The following is a 25946-nucleotide window of genomic DNA, read 5'->3' on the forward strand; positions in this document are numbered from 1 at the left end:
CATGCCTCAGTCCTGCCTTCGCTAGGCGTGTCGCCCCTGTGAATTTTGGTCGTCCCCGCAATGGAAAGCAGTTGAGGATGCCCAAAATTAGCTTTCGATTATGCCGATTTGGGCGACCCTGTGAGAAGGATGCCCATCTTGCGATTTGTGTTGAAAGATGGGCGTCCTTCTCTTTTGAAAATAAGCCTGATAGTGGAATTAGAAAAGGTACAGAGAAGGGCGACAAAAATGATAAAGGGGATGGGATGACTTCCCTATGAAGAAAGGCTAAAGTGGCTAGGGCTTTTCAGCTTGAAGAAAAAACAGCTGAGGGGAGATATGATAGAGGTCTATAAAATAATGAGTGGAGTGGAACGGGTAGACATGAATCGCTTGTTTACTCTTTCCAAAAATACTAGGACTAGGGGGCAGACAATGAAGCTACAAAGTAGTAAATTTAAAACGAATTGGTGAAAATATTTCTTCATTCAACGTGTAATTAAACTCATTGCCAGAGAATTTAGTAAAAGCAGGTAACTTAGCAGGGTTTAAAAAAGGTTTGGATGGGTTCCTAAAAGTCCATAAGTCATTATTAAACTGGACTTGGGGAAATTCCACTGCTTATAAGCAGCATAAAATGTATTGCACTGTTTTGTGATCTTGCCAGGTACTTGTAATCTGGATTGGTCACTGCTGGAAACAGGATGCTGGGCTTGACGGACCTTCAGTCTGTCCCAGTTTGGCAATGCTTAAGTTCTTATGAGTGTAAAAATACATTAAACAGTATAGGAGACAGGAGCAACCCCTGTTGAACTCCACATAGGTTTTGCCAGGGATTAGAAAATTCATTATTCATTTTATCTGTATATGATCTATTTTCCAAGAACTCCTGCAACCTAGTAAGGACTCATCCTGAAATCCGGTGTTGTATAGTAACTATGTAAATGTAACTAGTTACTGTACTTAATTAAAAGTTTTGTCACTTTTACTTGTAAAGGGGTACAGTATACATTTATTATTTTACTGAAGTAATAATGTTGCCAATTTTCACTGCATTTACTCCGATACAACTGATGCGTTCAGTTAAAACTATAAAGTAGAAGCCAGTGGCGTTCCTAGGGGGGCTGATACCCGGGGCGGATCGCCGATGCACCCCGCCCCCCCCCCCGGGTGCAGCGCCCCCCCCAGATGTAGAGTGACCCCCCCTGGCGAAAGGACACCCCCCCCCGCAAAAGAACCCCCCACCCGGGTGCATGCCGCTGGGGGGGTGCCGCGCGCCTGTCCGTCGTTCATTCCATGCTCCCTCTGCCCCGGAACAGGAAGTAACCTGTTCTGGGGCAGAGGGAGGATGGAATGAACGACAGACAGGCGTGCGCGTGGCACCCCCCCAGCGGCGTGCACCCGGGGAGGACCGCCCCCACCGCCCCCCCCTAGGAACGCCACTGGTAGAAGCGGAAGGAAGATATAAATGACAATTGCTCAGTAAACGAAATAAAACAGCAAAACCGGGAACAGGAATTTGCTATTGCAAACCTTGTCATGCAAACAGTGGATCACGCTGTTCAGTGAATATAGCCTATAAGAAGTTGCCGGGTTTTGTTGAGCTGATTACTGATCTCCAACCAAACAGAACAGTGATGAGTTGGATCACTTTAAAGTGGAGATGATGCTGAAGCTAGTAGCAATTCTTGGTAAACAGACATATGTCTCTATCACAACAGACTGGTTATCCCATGGAAAATTTTACATTGGGGTGACTGTTCACTGGATTGATAGTCTTTGGAAAGGAAGTCTGCTTGTCTGGCTTTAAGACTGAAGGGTTCCCACCAGGGGCGTATCTGTGTGGGGCCACAGGGGCCTGGGCCCCCGCAGATTTTGCCCCGGACCCCCCTACCGCCGTTAACCCTCCCTCCCTCGTCTACCGCCGTCACCTACCCCGAGGTCCGCTTCCTCCGGCTTTTTAAAATATTGCTTCAGCTGGCGGGGGACCCCAGCCCCCCGCCAGCCCAGCTGCGATCTTTAACTTTTTCATCCTCGTCGTGCAGCGTGCTGTGAAAGCTGCATGCATCTTTAGTTCCAGTTGGATGGATTCTGACGTTGCAGCACGTTGACGTTACAACGTGCTGCGACGTCAGACTCCATCCAACTGGAACTAAAGATGCATGCAGCTTTCACAGCGCGCTGCACGACAAGGATGAAAAAGTTATAGATCGTGGCTGGGCTGGCGGGGGGTTGGGGTCCCCCGCCAGCTGAAGCAATATTTTAAAAAGCCGGAGGAAGCAGACCTCGGGGTAGGTGACGGCGGTAGGCGGGGGAGGGAGGGAGTGTTAACGGCGGTAGGGGGGGAGTGTTAACGGCGGTAGGGGGGGGTTGACGGCAGTAGGGGGGTGCTATAATGTGCCCCCTCACTCTAGCCCCTGCCCCCCCTACCGCCGAACCTCAGATACACCCCTGGTTCCCACATATTTGACATTCTTGCATCAGTTCTTGAAGATATTCAAACAGAATTTGTCATCAGATGAAAAATGGTTAGAACAACAACAGACAATGATTCCAACTTTGTGAAAGCTGTTTTTGTAATTGGAAAGCACGATGATGATAATGAAGATAAAGATGAAAATGAAAGTGATTAATTAGACAGGAAGACTTCTAAATGCAGATGATAATGGGAATAATAATGATAAAGTATTCTATGCTACATGGAAATCAAGTGTCTTAAAGATTCTTTTGATCAAAACCTGCACACCCACTCAGAAAACCTCAGTAATATTGCAACCTGGCCTGATTTGAAGGAACTTTTTGTCAGACTGATTGATACACTTCCTACTAGTGCAGTTGTTGAACACTTTTTTAGCTGTGCTAGATTAATGATTCACAAGCGTGACAGTCATTTTCAAAAATTTAGTTTTACTAATAGCCAAGTGGATTGAATTGTAGATCAATAAAGTTGGGATAAAAATAGTTGCATTGATTGTAGTTGTGGTACTATTACTTTTTATTCAAAAGCTATTATATTAGGTACTAACTTTTTTACTTTTTCTTTAGTAAATTGTTTTATGTGTTCTTCATTGTACTTTTAATTAAGAATTAAAATATACATTTATTTTTACTTTTACTTAAGTACTTTGACCTAGCACTTTGAACAACACTGCTGAAATCCCTTTATCCTCCAAAATCTGTAAAAGCATTAAATCATCCACGAAGTCAAAAGCGCTTGAGAGATAAAAAGCGCTTGAGAGATACAATTAGAGAATAAGCAATCTTTTACCTTCACTCAGAGCTAGACTAGCAGAATTCAATCAAGGACCAAGAATGGTTTCCATGCTATGAGCTGAAGGAAAACCTGATTGTGTAAAATAAAGAAGGTTATAAGTTTCCAAATAATCTACTAATTGACAAGTAATTAATTCCTCTAACAATTTGACAAATAGAGGAATTGAAGCCTCAGGTTTATAATTCAGAGTGGAGTGACTAGATTCTTTCTTATTCTTCAATATAGGAGTAATAGTAATATCTTCTAAATTTGAGGGAAAGTGACCTAATGCTAAAGAATGTAAAAGGTATGGATATATTTTGCCCCCTCCCTCCTCCCCATGTCCTGCAAGTCTTCCATGTATATTATTTGAATGCATTTAGCTTGAATACGTGATGAAATGTTGCATGATGAAATGGCCATGATGATGTTTTTATTCAGCACTGATTTTTTTGATGCCACATATAGGGGGCCCCTTTTACAAAGCCACGCTAGCAATTAGCAGTGCTCCAAATGTGATGAAATCCATTCAATTCCTATGAGCTTTGTCATATTCAGTGCTTAGTAATCACTACCACAATATTGTAAAATGAGCCCATAGAATCTAGCCCATAGGGGCAATTCTGTAAATTCTTTAATTCTATATGTGCACATATCATGCGTATATGCCATTTAGATGCCCAGATTCCATTATAGAATTATTTATTTATTTTGACATTTGTATCCCACATTATCCTAACATACTCGAATTCAATGTAGCTAACAGTAAATAAACAACAGATAAGGTTTACAAAGCCATAAACAAAATATCAAATATAGACCATTGATGACCAGTTGCAATCTAAGACACTCCATCAATGGATAGAAACTTCTCAAAGAGGAGAGTTTTCAGTCTTTTACGAAATACTAAGTAATCAGGCTGACCCTTGATTGGCATTGGCAGTGAATTTCACCACTTAGTACCCTGGTATTTAAAGTCAGCAGAGTGAACAGACTTATAACACACTCTATTGCAATCTGGAAGATGAAGTCTAAGAATAGATTGTAAGTCGACATTAGCATGCCAAAATTTAGGCGCCATCACTTATTCTATGTAAAAGGGAGGCGGAATGGTAGCATGTAGCTTATAGTATTCTATAATTTATGTGCCTAAATGTGGGACCCATTCATGCCCTGTCCATGCTCCACCCACGTGGACACCTCCCATGCAGTTGTGCGCTATGCAGGTTGTGCTCTAAGTTTGTAGAATATTGCTTAGCACTCAACCATCGTTTATGCACATAAATATTTACATTCATGCATGTGTCAGTATTCTATATTCACAAGCAAATGGCACATTTAGTGCTACATTTATAGATGAGGGGGACAAAGTCTTATAAGAGAGAATGGGAAACTTGTGCTATGGTCAGAGCTAGTGTAAATGTGCTCACCTTCAGGCTGCAATTTTATGAATTTATTTATTTGGATTTTGCTCACACCTTTTTCAGTAGTAGCTCAAGGTGAGTTACATTCAGGTACATTAGGTACTTCCCCGTCCCTGAAGGATTCACAATCTAAGTTTGTACTTGACACAATAGACAGTTTAGGGGGTCTTTTACTAAGCTGCGGTAGTGGTTTTAGTGCGCACTAATGCTTAACACACGATAAATGCTAGAGACACCCATATATTCCTATGGGTGTCTCTAGCGTCTAGCGCATACTAGTCATCAGCATGTGCTAAAAATGCTAGTGTGGCTTAGTAAAAGACCCCCTAAGCAACTTGTCCAAGATCACAAGGTTTAGCAGTGGGATTTGAACCAGGTACCTCTTAATATAATGACCAGTACTCTAACCACTAAGCCACTCCTCCACATACAGGCATACAAGTTGCCTTTATAAATCAGGTGGAACTGAAACATATGTGCTTATGTACTTTTGTTGCCTAGGTGCCCTGTTATAAAATTACCCTCTGTATATTTACAGTATCCTGCTTTCTCCAAGTATTATAATTGCAGTGCCACTTAAACACCTGCAGTGCCTTATGGATACAGCTTGCTGCAGTTTGCACAGCAACCTGAATTTCTGGTATTGCAGCAGGTTGCCATGGCAATTTCTTTGAAATGAAGCTTTGTTGAAGCAACCAGCACCATACAGCAATGCTTTTAGCCTTTTAATTTCACAGCACTCTTTCTGGTTTGCCCTAGCCTCATGGGCACACTGTTACAAAATGACTGTTGCAAATAGATAATTTTTGGACTACTTTTTTTTTTACAGAAACAGCCAGAGATTGCACGTGAAGTATTTTGGCAAGATTTTCCCTACAACTCAGCCAGTATTACTGGCTGGTAGGCTAGAAAACACATTTCAGTACACACCTTTCTTTAACTGTGATTTTACTATGTCCCTAAAACTGTTGAAAGTCAGCCTTGGCATTTCTTACTACACAAGATAAAGGTTTTTCAGGGATGGATACAGCCCTTAGCTTGCATACCACAAGAGAGATATAAAGAGGGAAAAAAGATGAAGTTTTGGGAGGAAATACATTTTGATGCATATCTAATATTATTTGTTCTAAACATCAAATTCTTAGTATGAAATGAGTGCTATAACTCCAGAAAAATACAACCGTAGTTCTGATTGAACATGTCTAAGTCTGGGGGGTACCAATCAATATGAGGGGTAAGTCACACTGGGCATTGCAGACCCTTGCATAGGGCATTCTATATGCACCATGGACACTCTAGTTGTATGGAATGTTTAAAATCCGCACTAGACACCCTCTAGCACAGTCTGTTGTTGCACTGTTTGTTGCATCTTTGATTGTTTAATGCCCATCATTAAAGTGGGTGCTGAGATAGATAATAAAGGTTTACAAAAATTGGCTAGCTCAGCCTAGTATTCCTATCCAAGAAAAAATCTTTAACTCAAAATAACTGATCAACTTTAACACCAAGCCAATATTTATCAAAATGTATCCCAAGATATTGCTTATCTTGTTAGTTTAAATTCACATATTTAACCATAGGCCCCAGCACAATATATGTATTTTTTATTTTCAGATTTGTATATTCTATTAATAAACTTTGGGCCCAATGTTCAAAGGGAAATATCTGGATTATTCCTACAATTATTTCCCTTAGCTGCACCTATCCTCTGATATTCAACTGCACTATCTGGATAATGGTGCTGCATATCATTAAAGCCCACTTTGGCGATATCTGGATAATGCTGGGATGGCATGGGGACAGCCTGAAGGTGAAGCCGAAAGTTATCTAATTATCAGTAATAATTCAGTTCATTAAAGGGTCCTTTTACAAAGGTGCGCTGGCATTTTTAGTGCACGATAAAAATAAAGCATGTGCTAAATGTTAGAGACGTCCGTATATTTCTATGGGCGTCTCTAGCGTTTAGCATGCGCCAATCATTAGCGCACACTAAAAATGCTAGCACACCTTTGTAAAAGGACCCCTAACTGTATATCTGAATATCTGCCTGCAGCGCTGCTTTCACGGAGGTGAGACTGCAATTTCAATGCAGGGGGCAGACGGTTCATGATGGACGGCGGGTGGGACTGCGGCACCAGGTCCCCCTTGGAGGCCCGGGCCTGGGGAATTTTGTCCCTCCTGCCCCCCGTCTCGGCGGCTATGCTGACTGCTGTGTTTTGAGCAGCCTGGAGTTTCTTTGTGAGTTGTTCTTTGCATCCCGCGTAGATTCTGTTGCAGTAGTCTGCATGGCTTAGTACCATTGATTGTATTAGGTTACAAAATATTTCCCTTGGGAAGAAAGGTTTTACGCGTTTAAGTTTCCACATTGAGTGGAACATTTTCTTTGTTGTGGCGTTCACTTGGCTCTCGAGTGTGAGGTTGCGGTCGATTGTGACGCCGAGTATTTTCAGGCTGTCTGAGATAGGGAGGGTGTGTTCTGGGGTGATTAAGGTTGTGGGTTTGTACGTATTGTGTTGGGATGAGAGGATGAGGCAGTGTGTTTTTTCAGTGTTCAGAGTTTGCCCATGAGTCCATGGTGTTCAGACTGAGTTTGATTTCGTTGTTGATTTCTGTTAGATCATGCCTGAAGGGAATGTATATTGTGACATCGTCTGCGTAGATGAATGGGTTGAGGCCTTGCTAAGGACTTAGCCAGTGGGATCATCATTATGTTGAACAGTATTGGTGATAGTGGTGATCCTTAAGGTATTTAGAGCATAAACATCATTTTTATAGACAGAAATTGTCAATTCAAGAATGGACAGCGTTGAATGACTTAATGAATGACCCCGAACTGATTATACACTGTGCTGATAAAGGGGGTACAGTGGTTCTTCTTCATAGACAAGACTATTTGGAAGAAGCGTATTGTCAACTTTCTGATCCAGTTGTTTTCCAAAAATTAACAATAGAGCCAACCGAAGGTCTACTCCAACAGGTTTTTGACATCACCATAGAGCAGGGGCGTAGCCAGACTTTGGCGGGAGGGGAGTCCAGAGCTTTGAGTTGAGGGGACACATTTTAGCCCCCCGGCCATTTTTGGCCGCCCCAGCGCCGCCGCCCCTCCCCATTCCTTTCGACTCCCCCCTCCTACCGCCGCCAAGTTCCAATTCTCCCCTGCCATCGCAGGGTACCTTTGCTGGCGGGGGTCCCCAACCCCCACCAGCCGAAGTCCCCTTCAGCGCCGGACTCCGAGTCTGGCGCGTTCGCTTATCTAGATTCTGTTTCTGTGAGTCCTGATGTCCTGCATGTTCCTACGTGCAGGATGTCAGGACTCACAGAAACAGAATCCAGATCAGCAACGTGCCGGAGACCAGCGCTGAAGAGGACTTCGGTTGGCGGGGGTTGGGAACCCCCGCCAGCAAAGGTACCTGACAACGGAGGCGAGGGGGGTCGAATGTGGTGGGGAGGGTTGGCGGTGAGGGGGGGGGTGAAAGCAGGGGGGCCAGGGCTAAATCTGCGGGGGCCCATGCCCCCGTGGCCCTTCCATAGAGGCTCTTCATGCAGGTTTTCTGACAAAAAATGAATATGCTTTCTCTTACATGAGCACGCAGCTGTGGAATGCATTACCTACAGCCCTAAAAGCTATCGATGAAATAACTAACTTCCGCACATCTCTGAAGACACATCTCTTCCACAAGGCCTACAAAGAGAACCCATAGCCTACAAAACTACCTCACCAATCCACACAATCACTACAGTCCACCTCTATCCTGCCTAACACCTTCCTTCTCTCTTCTCTTCCCTTACCTAAACTTTGATCATTACTAATTGTATATGACATCATGGAATGACTATGTCATAACCAAACTCTGTAAGCCACATTGAGCCTGCAAATAGGTGGGAAAATGTGGGATACAAATGCAATAAAATAAAAAATAAATAAAAATAAACTACAAACTAGCCAAAATACCTATTTTTTACCTGTTAACAAAAATACATAAAACGCTGTCACATCCTCCGGGACGTCCAATTGAGTCAGCCCATGATTCCTTAATGGAAAGTACCTGTAAATATGTAGACAGCTTTCTAGCGCCTTTGATTCCAGCCATTTCATCATATATAAAGGATGCGACTCATTTTTTGGCAAAGATAGCATCGTTGCCTAAAATCATGGAACCGGTTTTGTTAGTAACACTGGATGTTCAATCATTATACACTGCCATCCCTCTATTGGAAGCGTTAGCTGTACTTGAACAAGTCTTGGATCCATGCCCAAGACTGGTTACAGTTCCAATCCACTTTCTATTACAACTGAGCAAACTTGCCCTGTTAAATAATTATTTTTTGTTTAATGATTTGCTGTATATGCAACTTGCAGGTATAGCCATGGGTGCTTCCTTTGCACCATCAGTTGCCAACCTATTTATGGCACACCTTGAAGATCATAACATCTATAAACTGCCATTATTTAAACATGTTTACAGTTGGTGGTGCTTTATTGATGACATTTTCATGATTTGAAGCGCCAATATACAACTTTTGGAACAATTCATTGAATCTTTAAACTGTTGTCATTCAACTATTAAATTTCAATACGTAGCAAATCATACAGAGATCAATTTTCTGGACGTTACAGTGATTATTCTTGATGGACGTTTGAAAACTGACATTTTTTCAAAAAGTACAGACAGAAACACTCTACTGCATCTAATCCATACACAAAATAGTCTCTCATATGCCCAATTTTTACGCTATAGACGTATTTGTGATTCTTCTATTAAATACAAACAAGTAGCAGTGCAACTTCAAGATAAATTACAAGCAAGAGTTTATCCAAGAAAAGTTATAAAAGATGCATATAAACGTGCCCTTTATAATCACCGTGATGTGCTATTGGAAGAGAAATCTCCTAAACCTGCAAATACAGATATAGCTTTTGTACTACAATACACCTCAATGTCTACAAAAATCGCTAGAATTATTTGCTCTTATTGGAACATTTTGGCAGCTCATGAGAGCTTTGCACAAAAAAGATGCATGATAGCTTATTCGAGACGTGCGAATCTTGCAGATATGCACATCATTCAGATGTTTGGTCAGTGAAATCAAATCAGCATATGGGCCATAGTAAATGTGGCAGTTGCTCGCTATGCGTTATTATGGAGGAGACCACCAGGTTTTGGGACAATATACATAACAAATGGATTCAAATCAACTGTTCGACCACTTGCAATTCAAAAGAGGAAATATATATGATCACATGTTGTGTGGCTTGAGAAATTTTGGTCAAACAAAACGTATGTTAAAGACCCGCTTGACAGAACATAAACATACTATCAAGTCTAAGAAGCTGCACATGCCTCTAGCTAAACACTATGGCCTTCAACAACACTCGTTTGACCAACTACGTTGTGTTGTGATAGATCAACTACTGAATAATGGACGTCGGGGTGATGTGTCCCGATACCTTCACCAGAAGGAACAAAAATGGATATTTAAATTGCAAACAATGTCACTTAAGTGCTTGAATGGCCCAATGGAATGGGAGGTCTTCTACTGACATTGTGGTCAGGTGATTGGTTGATTTCAGCTGTCGTCAGCTAATTAAGGTGTGGCAAGGAGGCGTTCTATATAGTCAGCAGCCATTTTGTGCATAAAATACTTTGTGATCAGTACTGATGAAGTCATAAAACTCTTTCTCCCCCTGAAGCAGGATCAAAACAGGGGATCCCCCTGTCAGGGTACTAAAGATGAGTGGCCACTCATGAGGATTACGGCTAAGAAATTAATACTTACCTTGATTCGACTCAAGCTGTGTGGTTCGAGGATTAAAGCTACGTTTTTTTTATTTCTTCATCTTATATGTGGTGCAGCCATATTGTTAAATATTGACGTTTACTTAGTCCTCCCAGTTTTTTTGCATTATCTATGGGTAAGGATCTTTACCACTATAAAGTTTCCTCCGTTTTTTGCCACAGTGTTTTTTCTCCAGATTGGAGTTTTTTACGCTGAGGCTGTTTTCGGAGGTAGGTTGGAAACCCATGATGATGAGTCCAATAAGGGTTAGACCATCTCTGTAGGTCACCTGGATTCTTGAGGTTTCATTTTGGTAAATTTGATATTATGTTGGAAAGCTTCCTAACTAAAAGAACCTAACGAATGAGCTTTTTTCTATTTAGTTTCACTTATTTTAGAAGCCATGCCGGGGACGTGGCCTGAGCAGAGTTGCATGATGAACACTCAGAAACAATTAGTATGATGGTACCCAGGAGTAGAACTTTGAATGTATAAATTTCTACACTTTTATTAAAATATTAAATCACTTATCTTTATTTAGATTTTCTCTTTTTTCTTTTCTTCCACAACTAGTAGTGTAGGATTTTAATATTAAAAATTCACAGCAAAAGACATATTACACCAACATGAATTCACGTTTCACCATAAGGCTGTCTAAAGGTCAGTCTACATTTAGGTGCAGTCCCCCAGTGCATCAAAGATCAATGTCTTCCTGAACCCTTACGCCAAGCCCCCTCCCTGCCCGTCTTCAAGTCTTTGCTTAAAGCCCACCTCTTCAATGCTGCGTTCGGCACCTAACCCTTACCGTTCAGTGAATCCAGACTGCCCCAATTTGACTGCCCCTATCGGACCGACCGTTCACTTGTCTATTAGATTGTAAGCTCTTTGAGCAGGGACTGTCTCTCTTTGTTAAATTGTACAGCGCTGCGTAACCCTAGTAGCGCTCTAGAAATGTTAAGTAGTAGTAATGTCATTTGTGAATTTACTTCTATTTTTTTCTGTAGGGTAAGGTTTCTGTTCTATCCTGTGACAGCCTTTCCCTGGTTCTGATGTGGCTCTCGGGTGAGTGTGACACCTTTTCTGTTATGCGCACTGCAGAGTCACATCAGCAATGCATTGTGGTGGGTGTAGGTTGAGTGATGATATTTTCTACCCCTTCCTGATTGAAGAATTGATTGTGCTTGAGTTGAATTTACTTCCATGCACAGCATATAATGATCAGACACCAGCCATGACCCCAACTGTACATGTCTCATATCAGAATATATGTTCAAACAGCACAGTCATATGCAGTCCATCACAAGGTGTATATTATTAACTGCAGACACATGTTTTTATATTCAGAGGTCATCCAAACCAACATTTCACAAGTGCTGCTCAATTGTTTTCAAGTAGCTGAAAAAAGTGTGAAGTGCTGTTGGTCTATTTTTAACTATTCACACTTCTTTCCTTTTCTGTATAGTGGCTATTCAGTTGTAATAACTGTGACTTCTCCCAAGATGTTTTGAGATGCCAATAAAGTAATAGAAACTCTACTAATTATTTAATAATCCTCTGCTGGTGCCGAAGAATAAGCAACATTCTAGATATACTTACAATGAGAGCAGGGCTCAGAGCTTCATTAAATGCTTGTCAATTGGGACTGATGAATATTTGTCAGGAATCCATGAGATTAGCACAGTACGGAGACAATATTAACTTCATTATTTGATACAGCTAGACGTATCTTGAGTGGTAATAATAAAGCCCTTTTATTACAATTTGATCTTTCATCAGCCTTCGATCTAGTGGATCATGATATTCTACTTTATGAGCTCAACAAAATTGAACTTGTTGATAAGGTTCTAAATTGGTTTAAGAGTTTGTTTTTTTTAGTTTCACTAACCTATAGAGTTAAGCAGTGTGGTGTATTCTCTGAGAGATAGAGTAATCCCTGTGGAGTTCATCAGGGATCTCCCCTCTCTCCCATTCTGCTTAATGTATTCCTCTATACATTAGGTGTAACATAGTAGATGACAGCAGAAAAAGACCTATATGATCTTTCTAGTCTGCCCAACAAGATAAACTCATTGTATGAGCTACTTTATATGTATACCTGACTTTGATTTGTCCTTGCCATTTTCAGAAGTCTGCTCAGCCTAGCTTTGCTTCCCAGTTACCAGTGTTGCCACCAAATCTCCGCTAAACTTCTGTGGATCCATTCCTTCTGAACAGGATTTCTTTGTGTTTATCCCGTGCATTTTTGAATTCCATTACTGTTTTTATCTCCACTACCTCCTGCGGGAGGGCATTCCAAAGAATCCATCACCCTCTCTGTGAAAAAATACTTCCTGGCATTTCCTGAGTCTGCCCCCCTTCATTATCAATTCATGTCGTGTAGTTCTACTGCCTTCCCGTCTCCAGAAAAGGTTTGTTTGCAAATTAATACCTTTCAAATATTTGAATGTCTGTATCATATCACCCGTTTCTCCTTTCCTCCAGGGTATACAGGTTCAGGTCGGTAAGTCTCTCCTTGTACGTCTTGTAACACAAATCCCATACCATTTTTGCAGCTTTTCTTTGCACTGCTTCAGTTTTTTTACATTCTTAGCAAGATACAGCCTTCAAAATGGTACATAATACTCCAGGTGGGGCCTCACCAATGACTAGGGGCATCAACACCTCCTTTCTTCTGCTGGTTACACCTCTCTCTATACAGCCCAGCATCTTTCTGGCTGCGGCCACCGCCTTATCACAGTGTTTCGTTGCCTTCAGATCCGCAGATATTATCACCCCAAGATCTCTCTCCTTGTCTGTGCATATCAGACTCTCACTGCCTAACACGTACATTTCCTGTGGATTTCTACTCCTTAAATGCATCACTTTGCACTTCTTTGCATTCAATTTTAATTGCCAAATATTAGATCATTCTTCTATCTTCTGCAGATCCTTTTTCATGTTTTCCACTCCCTCCGGGGTGTCCACTCTGTTACAAATCTTGGTATCATCCTCAAAAAGGCAAACTTTACCTTCTAACCCTTCAGCAATGTCACTCACAAATATATTGAACAGAGTTGGCCCCAGCACCGATCCTTGAGGCACTCCACTACTCATCTTTTCCTCCTCTGAGTGAATTCCACTATGGCTTCTGTTCGTCAACCAGCTCCTAATCCAGTTCACCACTTTGGGTCCTATCTTTAGCCTGTCAAGTTTATTCAAGAGCCTCCTATGAGGAACCATGCCAAGGCTTTGCTGAAATCTAAGTAGATTACATCTACCACACATCCTTAATTCAATTCTCTGTTCACCCAGTCAAAGAATTCAATGAGATTTTTTTGGCATGATTTAAAACCATGTTGTCTCGGATCTTGCAACTTATTGGATTTCAGGAAATTCACTATCCTTCCTTCCATTACTTTTCCAATAACCGAAGTGAGGATACTGGCCTGTAGTTTCCAGCTTCTTCTCTTTGCGAAGAGGGACCACATCCGCTCTTCTCCAATCCTACGGTACCTCCCCTGTCTCCAAGGATTTATTAAACAAATCTTTAAGAGGACCCCTCAAAACCTCTCTAACCTCCCTCAATATGTTGGGATGAATCCTGTCCAGTCCCATGGCTTTGTCCACCTTTAGATTTTCAAGTTGTTCATAAACACTCTCTTCCGGTACATTTAAATTAGAAGGCAGGGGTGGCATATGGAGACAGATCACGTCCAATAGTCACCCTCAGCTAAAGCTAAAGACAAGATGTGACAGTAGAAAAAAAAGCAATGAAAACCACAATCTTAGCAAATCACTTCTTATGAACACAGCAGAAAGTGAGACTAAACAAAATACTGAACAGAAAATGAAAATGCCACTGAAATATAGATGGAAAGCAAAGACCACAAAAACTCGCAGTCTAAGCAACAAAGTTCATGATATGTAAGCCCTGATGTTAGAGGTAAACTTAGATATTGTTGCTATCATGGAGGCATGGCTCAATGATTCCCATGAATGGGAACATACCAGGATAAAGATGGTCTTAAAGGTGGAGGAGTAGCTCTGTATGTGAGAAATGATATCACAGCGACTGAAATGACAGGGGCCTGGGGAAAGGAAGAAGTGATATGGATCACCTTAAAAAGAGATGATAGAACCTCTGTCCACATGGGTGTTATCTACAGACTTCCAACACAATCAGAGGAACTAGATAAAGATCTGGTTACAGATATCCAAAAGTTGGGAAAGAAAAGAGAGGTGCTGTTGCTGGAAGATTTCAACCTGCCAGATGCGATTGGAAAATTGTGGAATCAGAAAGACGTAGAGAGATCGTGAATGCTTTTCAAAGTGCTCTGCTCAGACAAATAGTGACGGAACCCACGAGGGAGGAAGCAACGCTGGATCTGGTGCTCACAAATGGGGAAAGTGTGTCAAATGTCCGAATGGATGCCCACCTGGGTGGCAGTGACCATCAAACAGTTTGGTTTGCTATAACAGCTGAAATGGAGGGCAGTCACTCAAAACTCGAAGTCCTGCATTTCAAACGTGCTGACTTTAGTAAAATGGGGGAATACCTGAAGAAATTTGCGTTCCAAGACGTATGAGCAGGGACTTGCTGAACTGAACATGTATACCCTGGAGGAAAGGAGAAACAGGGGTGATATGATACAGACGTTCAAATACTTGAAAGGTATTAATCGGCAAACAAATCTTTTCGGGAGATGGGAAGGAGGTAGAACGAGAGGACATGAAATGAGATTGAAGGGGGGCAGACTCAGGAAAGATGTCAGGAAGTATTTTTTCACGGAGAGGGTAGTGGATGCTTGGAATGCCCTCCCGCGGGAGGTGGTGGAGATGAAAACGGTAACGGAATTCAAACATGCGTGGGATATGCATAAAGGAATCCTGTGCAGTAGGAATGGATCCTCAGAAGCTTAGCCGAAATTGGGTGGCAGAGTAGGTGGGGGAAGAGGGGTTGGTGGTTGGGAGGCGAGGATAGTGGAGGGCAGACCTATACGGTCTGTGCCAGAGCCAGTGATGGGAGGCGGGACTGGTGGTTGGGAGGCGGGAAATACTGCTGGGCAGACTTGTACGGCCTGTGCCCTGAAAAAGGCAGGTACAAATCAAGGTAAGGTATACACATATGAGTTTATCTTTTTGGGCAGACTGGATGGACCATGCAGGTCTTTTTCTGCCGTCATCTACTATGTTACTATTCACCTTATAATTGAAAGAGAAAAACGCCTAGATTTCGACCCAAATCTGGAGATAGACGTTTATCTTACAAAAACGAATAAATTGGTATAATGGAAAGCCGATTTTGGACGTTTTCAACTGCAGTCCATCGCGGAAACGTACAAAGTTGATGGGGGCATGTCAGAGGCGTGGCGAAGGTGAAACTGGGGAGTGGTTATCGGCAGAGGAGAGATGGGCGCCTTTCGCCGATAATGGAAAAAAAGTATGCATTTGTAGCTAGAATTTAGGGCCCTTTTCCTGGACCCTGTTTTTTTCACGAATAAGGCCCCAAAAAGTGCCCTAAATGACCAGATTACCACCAGAGGGAATCGGGGATGACCTCCCCTGACTCCCCCAGTGGTCACAAACCCCCTCCCACCACAAAATATGCCGTTTCACAACTTTTTATTTTCACCCTCAAATGTCATACCCACCTCCCTGTCAGCAGTATGCAGGTCCCTGGAGCAGTTGTTAGGGGGTGCAGTGGACTTCAGGCAGGTGGACCCAGGCCCATCCCCCCCTACCTTACAATTGTGCTGCTTAATGCTTAGTCGTCCAACCCCCCCCCAAACCCACTGTATCCACATGTAGTTGCCCCCCTTCACCCCTTAGGGCTATAGTAATGGTGTAGACTTGTGGGCAGTGGGTTTTGAGGGGGATTTGGGGGGCTCAACACACAAGGGAAGGGTGCTATGCACCTGGGAGCTCTTTTACCTTTTTTTTTGTTTTTGTAAAAGTGCCCCCTAGGGTGCCCGGTTGGTGTCCTGGCATGTGAGGGGGACCAGTGCACTACGACTCCTGGCCCCTCCCACGAACAAATGCCTTGGATTTATTCGTTTTTGAGCTGGGCGCTTTCATTTTCCATTATCACTGAAAAACAAAAACGCCCAGCTCACAAATTGTCGAATAAAACATGGACGTCTATTTTTTTCGAAAATATGGTTCGGTCCGCCCCTTCACGGACCCGTTCTCGGAGATAAACTCCCATGGAGATAGACGTTTTCGTTCAATTATGCCCCTCTATGTTACTATGTATGTTTTGGTTATCAATACACAAAAAACCCTCTCTTTATGTCAATTACAAAATACTTCATATAATACTGTATTCCTGTGAAGTGCAAAAGGAATGTTATTGAGAAAGGGAAAAAGCCTACTGACCTACCCTGGTGTGACTGACCTACTCTGCACTTTTGTGTCTACTATCATTTAGAATTTTAAGTTAAATATTTTTTCACTTCTTTTTCTTTTTGGATCCATGAGTTTGTCATTCCTGTGAGGTTTTTAGCAATATAGAGTAAAGGAGATAAGGGTTTTTTATGGAGATAAGGGTTTTTTATGCTGATGAAGACAGTTGACCCATGCGATTTCCTCTACACCCTATTTAAAATATTCATTGGATGGAGGTTTGGGCGCTGAGGCTTTTTCCCTTTCTCAATAACATTCCTTTTGCACTTCACAGGAATACAGTATTATATGAAGTATTTTGCAATTGACATAAAGAGAGTTTTTTTGTGTGTTGATATACTAGACTCTCTTATACTTTTTGTTGCTTAATTTTCGTAATTGTTTTGATTGTACCACAGAAATGCGTTATATGAAATCCATGAACCTTTATATCAGAATATAGACATTTATAAACCTTTCTTAAATAAATATAGGTTTAGACCTAGGACAAGAGGCTATAAAACTCAATTTTGCATAGGGCATCAAGGTAGGAACTGGGATGTCCATATCAGGATGCACACAATTACATGAATATTTTATAAAGTCTCACTAAAAGCTGAATCCTTGGTAGAATATCTTGCTTATAATCGAAAGAGAAAAACGCCTATATTTCGACCCAAATTGGGAGATGGGCGTCTTTCTCCCGTGGGCACCCAAATTGGTATAATCGAAAGCCGATTTTGGGCGTTTCCAACTGCAATCCATCGCGGAAACGGATAAAGTTGACGGGGGCATGTCGGAGGCATGGTGAAGGCGGAACTGGGGCATGGTTATCGCCCAAGGAGAGATGGGTGTCTTTAGCTGATAATCGAAAAAAAAGGCGTTTTTACCGCGATTTTGGGTCACTTTTTTTGGACCCTTTTTTTTCACGAACAAGTCCCAAAAAAGTGCCCCAACTGCCCAGATGACCACTGGAGGGAATCAGGGATGACCTCCCCGGATTCCCCCAGTGGTCACTAACCCACTCCCACCAAAAAAAAAATTAAAAAAACTTTTTTTTCCAGCCTCTATGCCAGCCTCAAATGCTGTACCCACCTCTATGACAGCAGAATGTGTTCTATCCTGTGACAGCCTTTCCCTGGTTCTGATGTGGCTCTCGGGTGAGTGTGACACCTTTTCTGTTATGCGCACTGCAGAGTCACATCAGCAATGCATTGTGGTGGGTGTAGGTTATTGGGCTCCGTGATTCCACTAGTTTGTGGCAAATGCTCACGATGTTGGTAGTTGGTAGGCTCTACTCCCATGGTGCTTTTCCCCCTGCTTACTGGGTCAGAGTGTGCCCTGTTTTGTTTCCGGTAGTCCATGAGATAGTGGCCATTTTTGTAAGTCAGTTTTAGATCCCTTTCACGTGTTAGCCACATTAGACAACTTAATGTTTCTGAAAGAGGGCATTGTATAGCATTCTGCCAGCTCTGACCTACTGCTAATCTCAGTATCAGGAAGACTCGTTGCCAGTGGGGCACAACCTCTGATCTGCAGTTAACTGTGAGGAAGCGTGTTTATTCCAATAAAGGATGTTTTCGGAGAGATTAGTCTTCAGGTGTCAACTGGTGTGCCAATGTTATATAGCAGCAACAAGTCCTAGAGGCCTGCATGTATGCAGGTCCCTGGAACACTTTTAATGGGTACCGCAGTGCACTTCAGGCAGGTAGACCCAGGCCCATCCCCCTACCTGTAACATTTGTGCTGGTAAATGGGAGGTCTCCAAAACCCACTGTACCCACATGTAGGTGCCCCCTTCACCCCTAAGAGCTATGGTAGTGTTGTACATTTGTGGGTAGTGGGTTTTGGGGGAGGGGGTTGGGTGCTCAGCACCCGTGGTAAGGGAGCTATGCATGTGGGAGCTGTTTCTGAAGTTCACTGCACTGACCTCTAGGGTGCCCAGTTGGTGTCCTGGCATATCAGGGGGGCCAGTGTACTACGAATCCTGGCCCCTCCCAAGACCAAATGGCTCGGATTAGGACGTTTTTGAGCTGGGCGTTTTTAGTTTCCATTATCGCTAAAAAAAACAAACGCCCAGCTGAAAAACGTCAATTTTTTCGAAAATACGGTCTGTCCCGCTTCTTCACATACCCATTTTCGGACATAGACGCCCATGGAGATAGGTGTTCGCATTCGATTATGCCCCTCCACATATGCAAAGAAATACACATACAAGTGTCAGGATGTGCTGCAGAATCAGTCATTTTAATAAGAAACACATTCAATAAAAATGCAGCATTACTCTGAGTGTTAAGTGTTGAATGTCCAGGAAAAGCCATTTAAGCAGCCAAGTAAAATCTCCCATTTTTAACATTTTTAGGTAACTTTAAATACCACAGAGTTAAGCACAGTTGTCATCTCAATCACTGAAATATGTATAAGCAGTTCACTAACACTTACATCTACAACAGAGCAGATGTAAATGCTTACACTTATTCTTTTCAAGTGTTCATAAGTAGTAAGGTTCATTACCTTTTGTCAAAGATAATTTGTATATTTTTAACAGGTAGCCACATGTACTTCTGGTTGTGTCAGCAATCAGAATAAAGGCTCTTTCCACTCTTAACCCAAACCCCACCACTCCTGCCTCACCATGCCCCTTTTGATGATATCACCAGAAGTGATATCATAGCCCTGCACAAAACACCACCCCTTTTTGTGGTATCACATGAAGTGACTCCATCAAGGTCACACCTTTTTTTCAAGTTTGTGGGGACTACGGGACACATAAATCCAAAAATGGCAGTGCCCATAGGGTCACTTTCTTTTACACTACTCACCACCATTTTAGATGAGTCACGTGATAAGAAGTGACATCGATTACCAGATGCCATCCTCTACAGTCTCAGAGAAGCATGCACTGTTTGCGCAGACACTGTGAGCAGTGTGTATGCTCAGTCAGGTTCCTTTTATTTCTTTTCCCCAGCCCTTAAAGTGTGTGTTTTTTATGGTTGACCAAACAGGGATAACTCACCTCCTCCCCTTAGCCGTTTGTGAACTGCACGGCTAATTATCTATCTCTTAGGAATGAAAGGACGTTTCAGCCTCCAGACTAAGGGGAGAAATAAACAACTTTTTTGTGTTTTGTAAAAGTAGGCACAGTCTGCCAATGTCTGACTGTCTTAGAAGACTTTTAACAAAGTCCTGAACAACTCATGCCATTCCCCTCTCACTTCTCCTCTTTCAAGGCTTCATAACAGATTTTCTGATGATAAAAAGCAGCAGGCAAGTGTGTCTATGGGCTATGAAGTACAAATAGTTTTGGAGCTGCTCCTACTATAGCATAAGCTGCTGTTTTTTTTCTGAACTGCATATGAAAATACAGAAATTTGAGGATTTCCCCTTCTCCTTCTCCTGACAAACAAAGAGCAACATGTAGTACCCCTCTCCCCTGGCATCCCTACCCTTTCTTCAGCTGAACCTTCTGTTTTTTAACTTGAGGCTGAGAATCTTGTTGTCTCTGTTCTCGCCGGGGCATATGTATGCACATGTGTGTGCGCGCACGGGCATTCACACACACAGAAACACACACAGAGTTTCCTAGTTCCCCCAGAATTTTGCCCAACTCCAATGTGAAAAGGCTTTAGTGTGGTGTGAACTCTTGAAATATCTAAGTTTAAGAATGGAATAAGGTGCAGACCCTCATCAGAAAAAAAAGCTTTTTAAAATAAATTTGAGCACTCCAATATGCCTACATGGGGTACAAAAGGACATCATGCGACAACCAGATATAAACTGCTTCAACTTGTTAGCACTTACCCATATACAACCCACCTCATTTAAAATAACAGGTCAAGAGACCTGTACTAGCTAATCATAGATTCCTAAGAATCCTCTATTAGACAAAGAGTCACATAAAGAAAAACTGTATGTCTGTTTTTTATTATGAGTTTTTATTGTAATAGGTGGGCTAGAAATGTTTAAATAAACGAGCACATACACAAGGTGGTTGAGGAGGAAAATACTTAAAAAAAAAAATATTCTTTTTTTATGTTTACATGCTAGTGTTGGGGCACAGCCCCTATGAAGGCATGTACAAAAAATACTTAAGCAGAATTTACTTCAATCCAGAGACCGTAGGACATTTACTTTTTTTTTGCTATGGATACTGAAGAGCTCAATGCATGCCTGGTCCACCCCTTGTCATGCATTATAGTAGGACCCTCTAACAGTGGTAAAAGTGTTTTTGTTAAAAAAAACTGTTAGAACTAAAAATACAGGGGTAAATCAAAATATAAATACTAGAACCATGAACAATGACTCAAAAAATTGTTGTTGATAATACATTTATAGAATGCACAAATTTTTATTTATACTACTGTAAACCTATACTTTTTTATATCCTTTATTAATCATTTAACAATTCACACAACAATGTGATTATGGAATTCACATTCAAATAAAAAGAAAATCACTTTACATGAAAATATGAGGAAACAATGAGAACTATTTTCCGTCCACTATAAAAAGAAAAAGGGATTCCAAGAAAAGGAAAAAAACAAAAATATTAGATTATTATTACACAATTGCTACTTCTAAGTTCAGACTCCAGCCTGCTATGTAGGAGGGCATGTAACAGTCACTTCAACTCTAGCATCTAGGAAATCTTTAAGCTGTTTAGGGTCTACAAATTGAAATTGTTTGCCCTACTACTACTACTACTTGACATTTCTAAAGCGCTACTAGGGTTACGCAGCGCTGTACAATTTAACATAGAAGGACAGTCCCTGCTCAAAGGAGCTTACAATCTAAAGGACAAATGTACAGTCAGTCAAATAGGGGCAGTCTAGATTTCCTGAAAGGTATAAAGGTTAGGTGCCGAAAGCAACATTGAAGAGGTGGGCCCTCATGCAATACGATACATATACAAGGAAAACGTAAAACAAAGTTTGCTTTCAAGGCTTCTACTCTAGGACGCAGTTCCAAAAAGGCCCTATGTCTAGCTTGTGTCGGCCTAGAAAGATCAGAAAAGATTCTAACCTTGGAGCCCATAAACAGTTCATCTAAATGCCTCAGGGAAAGTCTTAACACTGCGTTCCAATCCGGTTCCAGCACAAAAGTAACTAACATTGTAGTTCTATGGGTAATCACGTCCAGTGAACTTTCCAGGAAGGAAGTAAGGTTCATTTCTTCACCCATTTCTCATTTAGGGGGGTCTCCCAATGTCCCCCTGATATTCCAGATGTAATGGGCCTGAGTTATGGGAGGCAGTGAATCTTTGTCCATTCCCAGAATGTCAATCATATATTTTTTCGCCATCTCAATTGGAGGAATTAAAGGAGACTTGGGGAAATTAAGGAACCGAAGGTTAAGTCTCCAAGACTGGTTTTCAAGGTATTCCAATCGTTTATGCAAAAAGTTATTATCCTTAACCAAAGCGGATTCCAAAGACCCCATTTCTTGAATTTTGGTATCTACTTTTTCAATCTTAGAGGACTGCTGTGCTGTCACATGTGCCTGTATCAAAACTGCTTCTGAAAGAGTTTTAATATCGTTAGTATTTTCTTTTAACATACTTTGCATGGAGGAGTGGGTGCTATATACCATATCCCACAGTGACTCAAGTGTCACAGTAGAGGGCTTGCTTATTCCACCTGATGGTAAAGGGAGGTGTGGTGGGGTCTCAGTACGAGAGAGCTTATTAACAATACTTTGCGGCAGTACCTTTAAGGCCGAAAACACAGGATCCGAGGTCCCACTCAAATTCGCCGTTGGCCTCACCTCTGTCAGCTCCGAATTTACTCCTTCGGTATCGGATACTGGCCGGCTGTAGCGAATAATTCACTTCCTGGCTGTGGTGGATCTCTGCGGTCTCCGGGGCTCAAAGAAACCCCGTCTCCGCTTCCTATCGACGTCGGCGCGTCGACAGTTGCAGAGGGAGTCGACATGCATAGAGGTCCCGGTGGCGTCCTGGGGAACTGTAAAGTCGATTGCTTCAATGCTGACAAGGACCCAGGAGCCGAGGGAAGCTCCCTTACCTTCCCCCTCCAATTTCCCATCGCGAACGATGAGACGAGGGACCCGCAAGAGGCAACAATTCACAGCATCCCCAGGAAGCTTATTCAGGTGCGTGTGATCAAAGCGCCATCTTGGAATCCCACCTATACTTTTAAAATCCACTATCAAACTAAGGAGATGAAAAGAGGGAATCTGATGCACTAAAGATAATCTTATAAATCAGCTTGATCTTCATTGATTTGGGAACATTCTTGTGGACTGTGACATTTGTGTTATACACTGTGGTTAGGTTTTAGGGATTGATTCAGTTTGATGGTGGATTTTAAATGTATATATTTACAGTAGTATGAATAAAAATTACCATATCCAATAAATGTATTATCAGTAGCAAAAAGTTTTAGAACATGCCAATCGTACATTCATCATGAAACTTGATAAAATCATGTGGTGTTACTCCTGTTGGCAACCTATGTATAAAGAACAGTCAAAGTGGTACCTGTTTATACTTTTTATGTATCCATTACTGGCAACATTTAATGATGACCAGTTGTTTCCAGTCCATAAAGTAAATCTTGTCATCATAAACGATTTTTGGAGTCTGCTTGTAAAAACAATGATTTTGATAAAGCTTTTACCAAATACATGCACCACAGAAATTTGAACATTATCTATAATATCCAGAATATTTTTTGTCAAGGCAGAACAAGCCATACTATCACCTTAAATACCAAATATATGATGCTTTTAAAGAATCCGAGAGATAAACAGCAAATGGCAGTTCTCACCAGACAAATATACCCAGGAAATTTGCATTTCTTTCTTGAGGCCTTCAAGAATGCTACCAGAAAGCCGTATGGCTATTTTGTCAAGGATTTGAATGCACTGATGCCCGAGGCTTATAGATTGAGGACAGACATCTTTCCCTCAGTTTTGTCAGTCATGTACTGTGAGAAAACAGAGAACACCTATAAAAAGAAGTGATAAACTGCTGTTTTTTCCATACACGTAAATTGTGTAACTGCCTGAAGAGAAACCTGGAGCTTTTAAAACTTTTAGTTCAGGCCTTGCTCAGTGTCACTTTACACAACTTAATAGCAGCTATTGCTGAGATCTCCCTAAACACTCTAAAAAGTAACATACCATTATCACAGCATCTTCTCAGCATGCTAAAAAGAAAAGGCATGCATTAAAGAACTCAGGGACAAAAGGGTACCTCTTAAAACAAAGAGGATACTGATAAAGGAGTCTTGGGGTTTTTATTGAACCCTTGCTAAGTTTTGCCTTGTCACTGATCTTGAGTCTTATCAGCAATGCAGTATGCTGAAATGATACTCAGTCATTTAAGAAGTGCACCCGGATCCCTAGAAAATATTAGAACAGATGCCATTCAAAGGTTCAATGACGAAATGAAGGGTATTATTCAAAATTCAGGACTAGCCAACTATGAAAAAGCCAAAATGTATTCTGAACCTTTTCCGGAGATGGGAAGGTGGTAGAACTAGAGGACATGAAATGAAATTGAAGGGGGGGCAGACTCAAGAAAAATGTCAGGAAGTATTTTTTCATGGAGAGAGTGGTGGATGCTTGGAATGCCCTCCCACGGGAGGTGGTGGAGATGACTACTACTACTACTTAACATTTCTAAAGCGCTACTAGGGTTACGCAGCGCTGTACAATTTACATAGAGGGACAGTCCCTGCTCAAAGAGCTTACAATCTAGAAGACAAGTGAACGGTCAGTCCGATAGGGGCAGTCAAATTGGGGCAGTCTGGATTTACTGAATGGTAAGGGTTAGGTGCCGAACGCAGCAATGAAGAGGTGGGTTTTAAGCAAAGACTTGAAGATGGGCAGGGAGGGGGCTTGGCGTATGGGCTCAGGAAGGTTGTTCCAAGCATAGGGTGAGGCGAGGCAGAATGAGCGGAGCCTGGAGTTGGCGGTGGTGGAGAAGGGTACTGAGAGGAGGGATTTGTCCTGTGAACGGAGGTTTCAGGCGGGAACATAAGGGGAGATGAGGGTAGAAAGATAGTGAGGGGCAGCAGACTGAGTGCATTTGTAGGTAAGAAGGAGAAGCTTGAATTGAATGCGGTATCTGATTGGAAGCCAGTGAAGTGACCTGAGGAGAGGGGTGGTATGAGTATATCGGTTCTGGCGGAATATAAGACGTGCGGCAGAGTTCTGAACAGATTGAAGGGGGGATAGATGGCTAAGTGGGAGGCCGGTGAGGAGTAAGTTGCAGTAGTCAAGGCGAGAGGTAATGAGAGCGTGGACGAGAGTTCGGGTGGTGTGTTCAGAGAGGAAAGGGCGAATTTTGCTGATGTTAAAGAGGAAGAAGTGACAGGTCTTGGCTATCTGCTGGATATGCGCAGAGAAGGAGAGGGAGGAGTCAAAGATGACTCCAAGGTTGCGGGCAGATGAGACGGGGAGGATGAGGGTGTTATCAACTGAGGTAGAAAGTGGAGGAAGAGGAGAAGTGGGTTTTGGTGGAAAGACGATGAGCTCGGTTTTGGACATGTCCAGTTTCAGGTGGCGGTTGGACATCCAGGCAGCAATGTCAGATAAGCAGGCTGATACCTTTGCCTGGGTCTCCGCGGTGATGTCTGGTGTGGAGAGATACAGCTGGGTGTCATCAGCATAGAGATGATACTGGAAACCATGAGATGAGATCAGGGAGCCCAGGGAGGAGGTATATTTTGAGAAGAGAAGGGGTCCAAGGACAGATCCCTGGGGAACACCAACAGATAGGGGGATGGGGGTGGAGGAAGATTCATGAGAATGAACTCTGAAGATGAAAACGGTAATGGAATTCAAACATGCCTGGGATAAACATAAAGGAATCCTGTTCAGAAGGAAGGGATCCTCAGGAGCTTAGTGGAGATTGGATGGCAGAGCCAGTGGTTGGAGGCGGGGTTGGTGGTTGGGAGGCTGGGCTAGTGTTGGGCAGACTTATACGGTCTGTGCCCTGAAAAAGACAGACACAAATCAAGGGGCTGGTGGTTGGAAGGCGGGGCTTGTGCTGGGCAGACTTATATGGTCTGTGCCCTGAAAAAGACAGACACAAATCAAGGGGCTGGTGGTTGGGAGGTGGGGCTAGTGCTGGGCAGACTTATACGGTCTGTGCCCTGAAAAAGACAGATACAAATCAAGGTAAGGTA

General features: G+C 42.3%; 1 protein-coding gene across 1 annotated transcript in view; it reads left to right on the plus strand.

Annotated features, from left to right (window-relative positions):
- Positions 1 to 22722: 22722 nt before the first annotated feature.
- The window catches only part of PTH2R (parathyroid hormone 2 receptor), a 372984-nt gene continuing 369760 nt past the window's right edge, over positions 22723 to 25946 (plus strand). The window contains exon 1 of the mRNA XM_030210826.1: positions 22723 to 22902. Within this exon, the coding sequence (XP_030066686.1) occupies positions 22723 to 22902 (180 nt within the window). The remainder of the gene's footprint in view (positions 22903 to 25946) is intronic.

The sequence above is a fragment of the Microcaecilia unicolor genome, chromosome 7 (assembly GCF_901765095.1).
Source record: "Microcaecilia unicolor chromosome 7, aMicUni1.1, whole genome shotgun sequence".
NCBI lineage: Eukaryota > Metazoa > Chordata > Amphibia > Gymnophiona > Siphonopidae > Microcaecilia > Microcaecilia unicolor.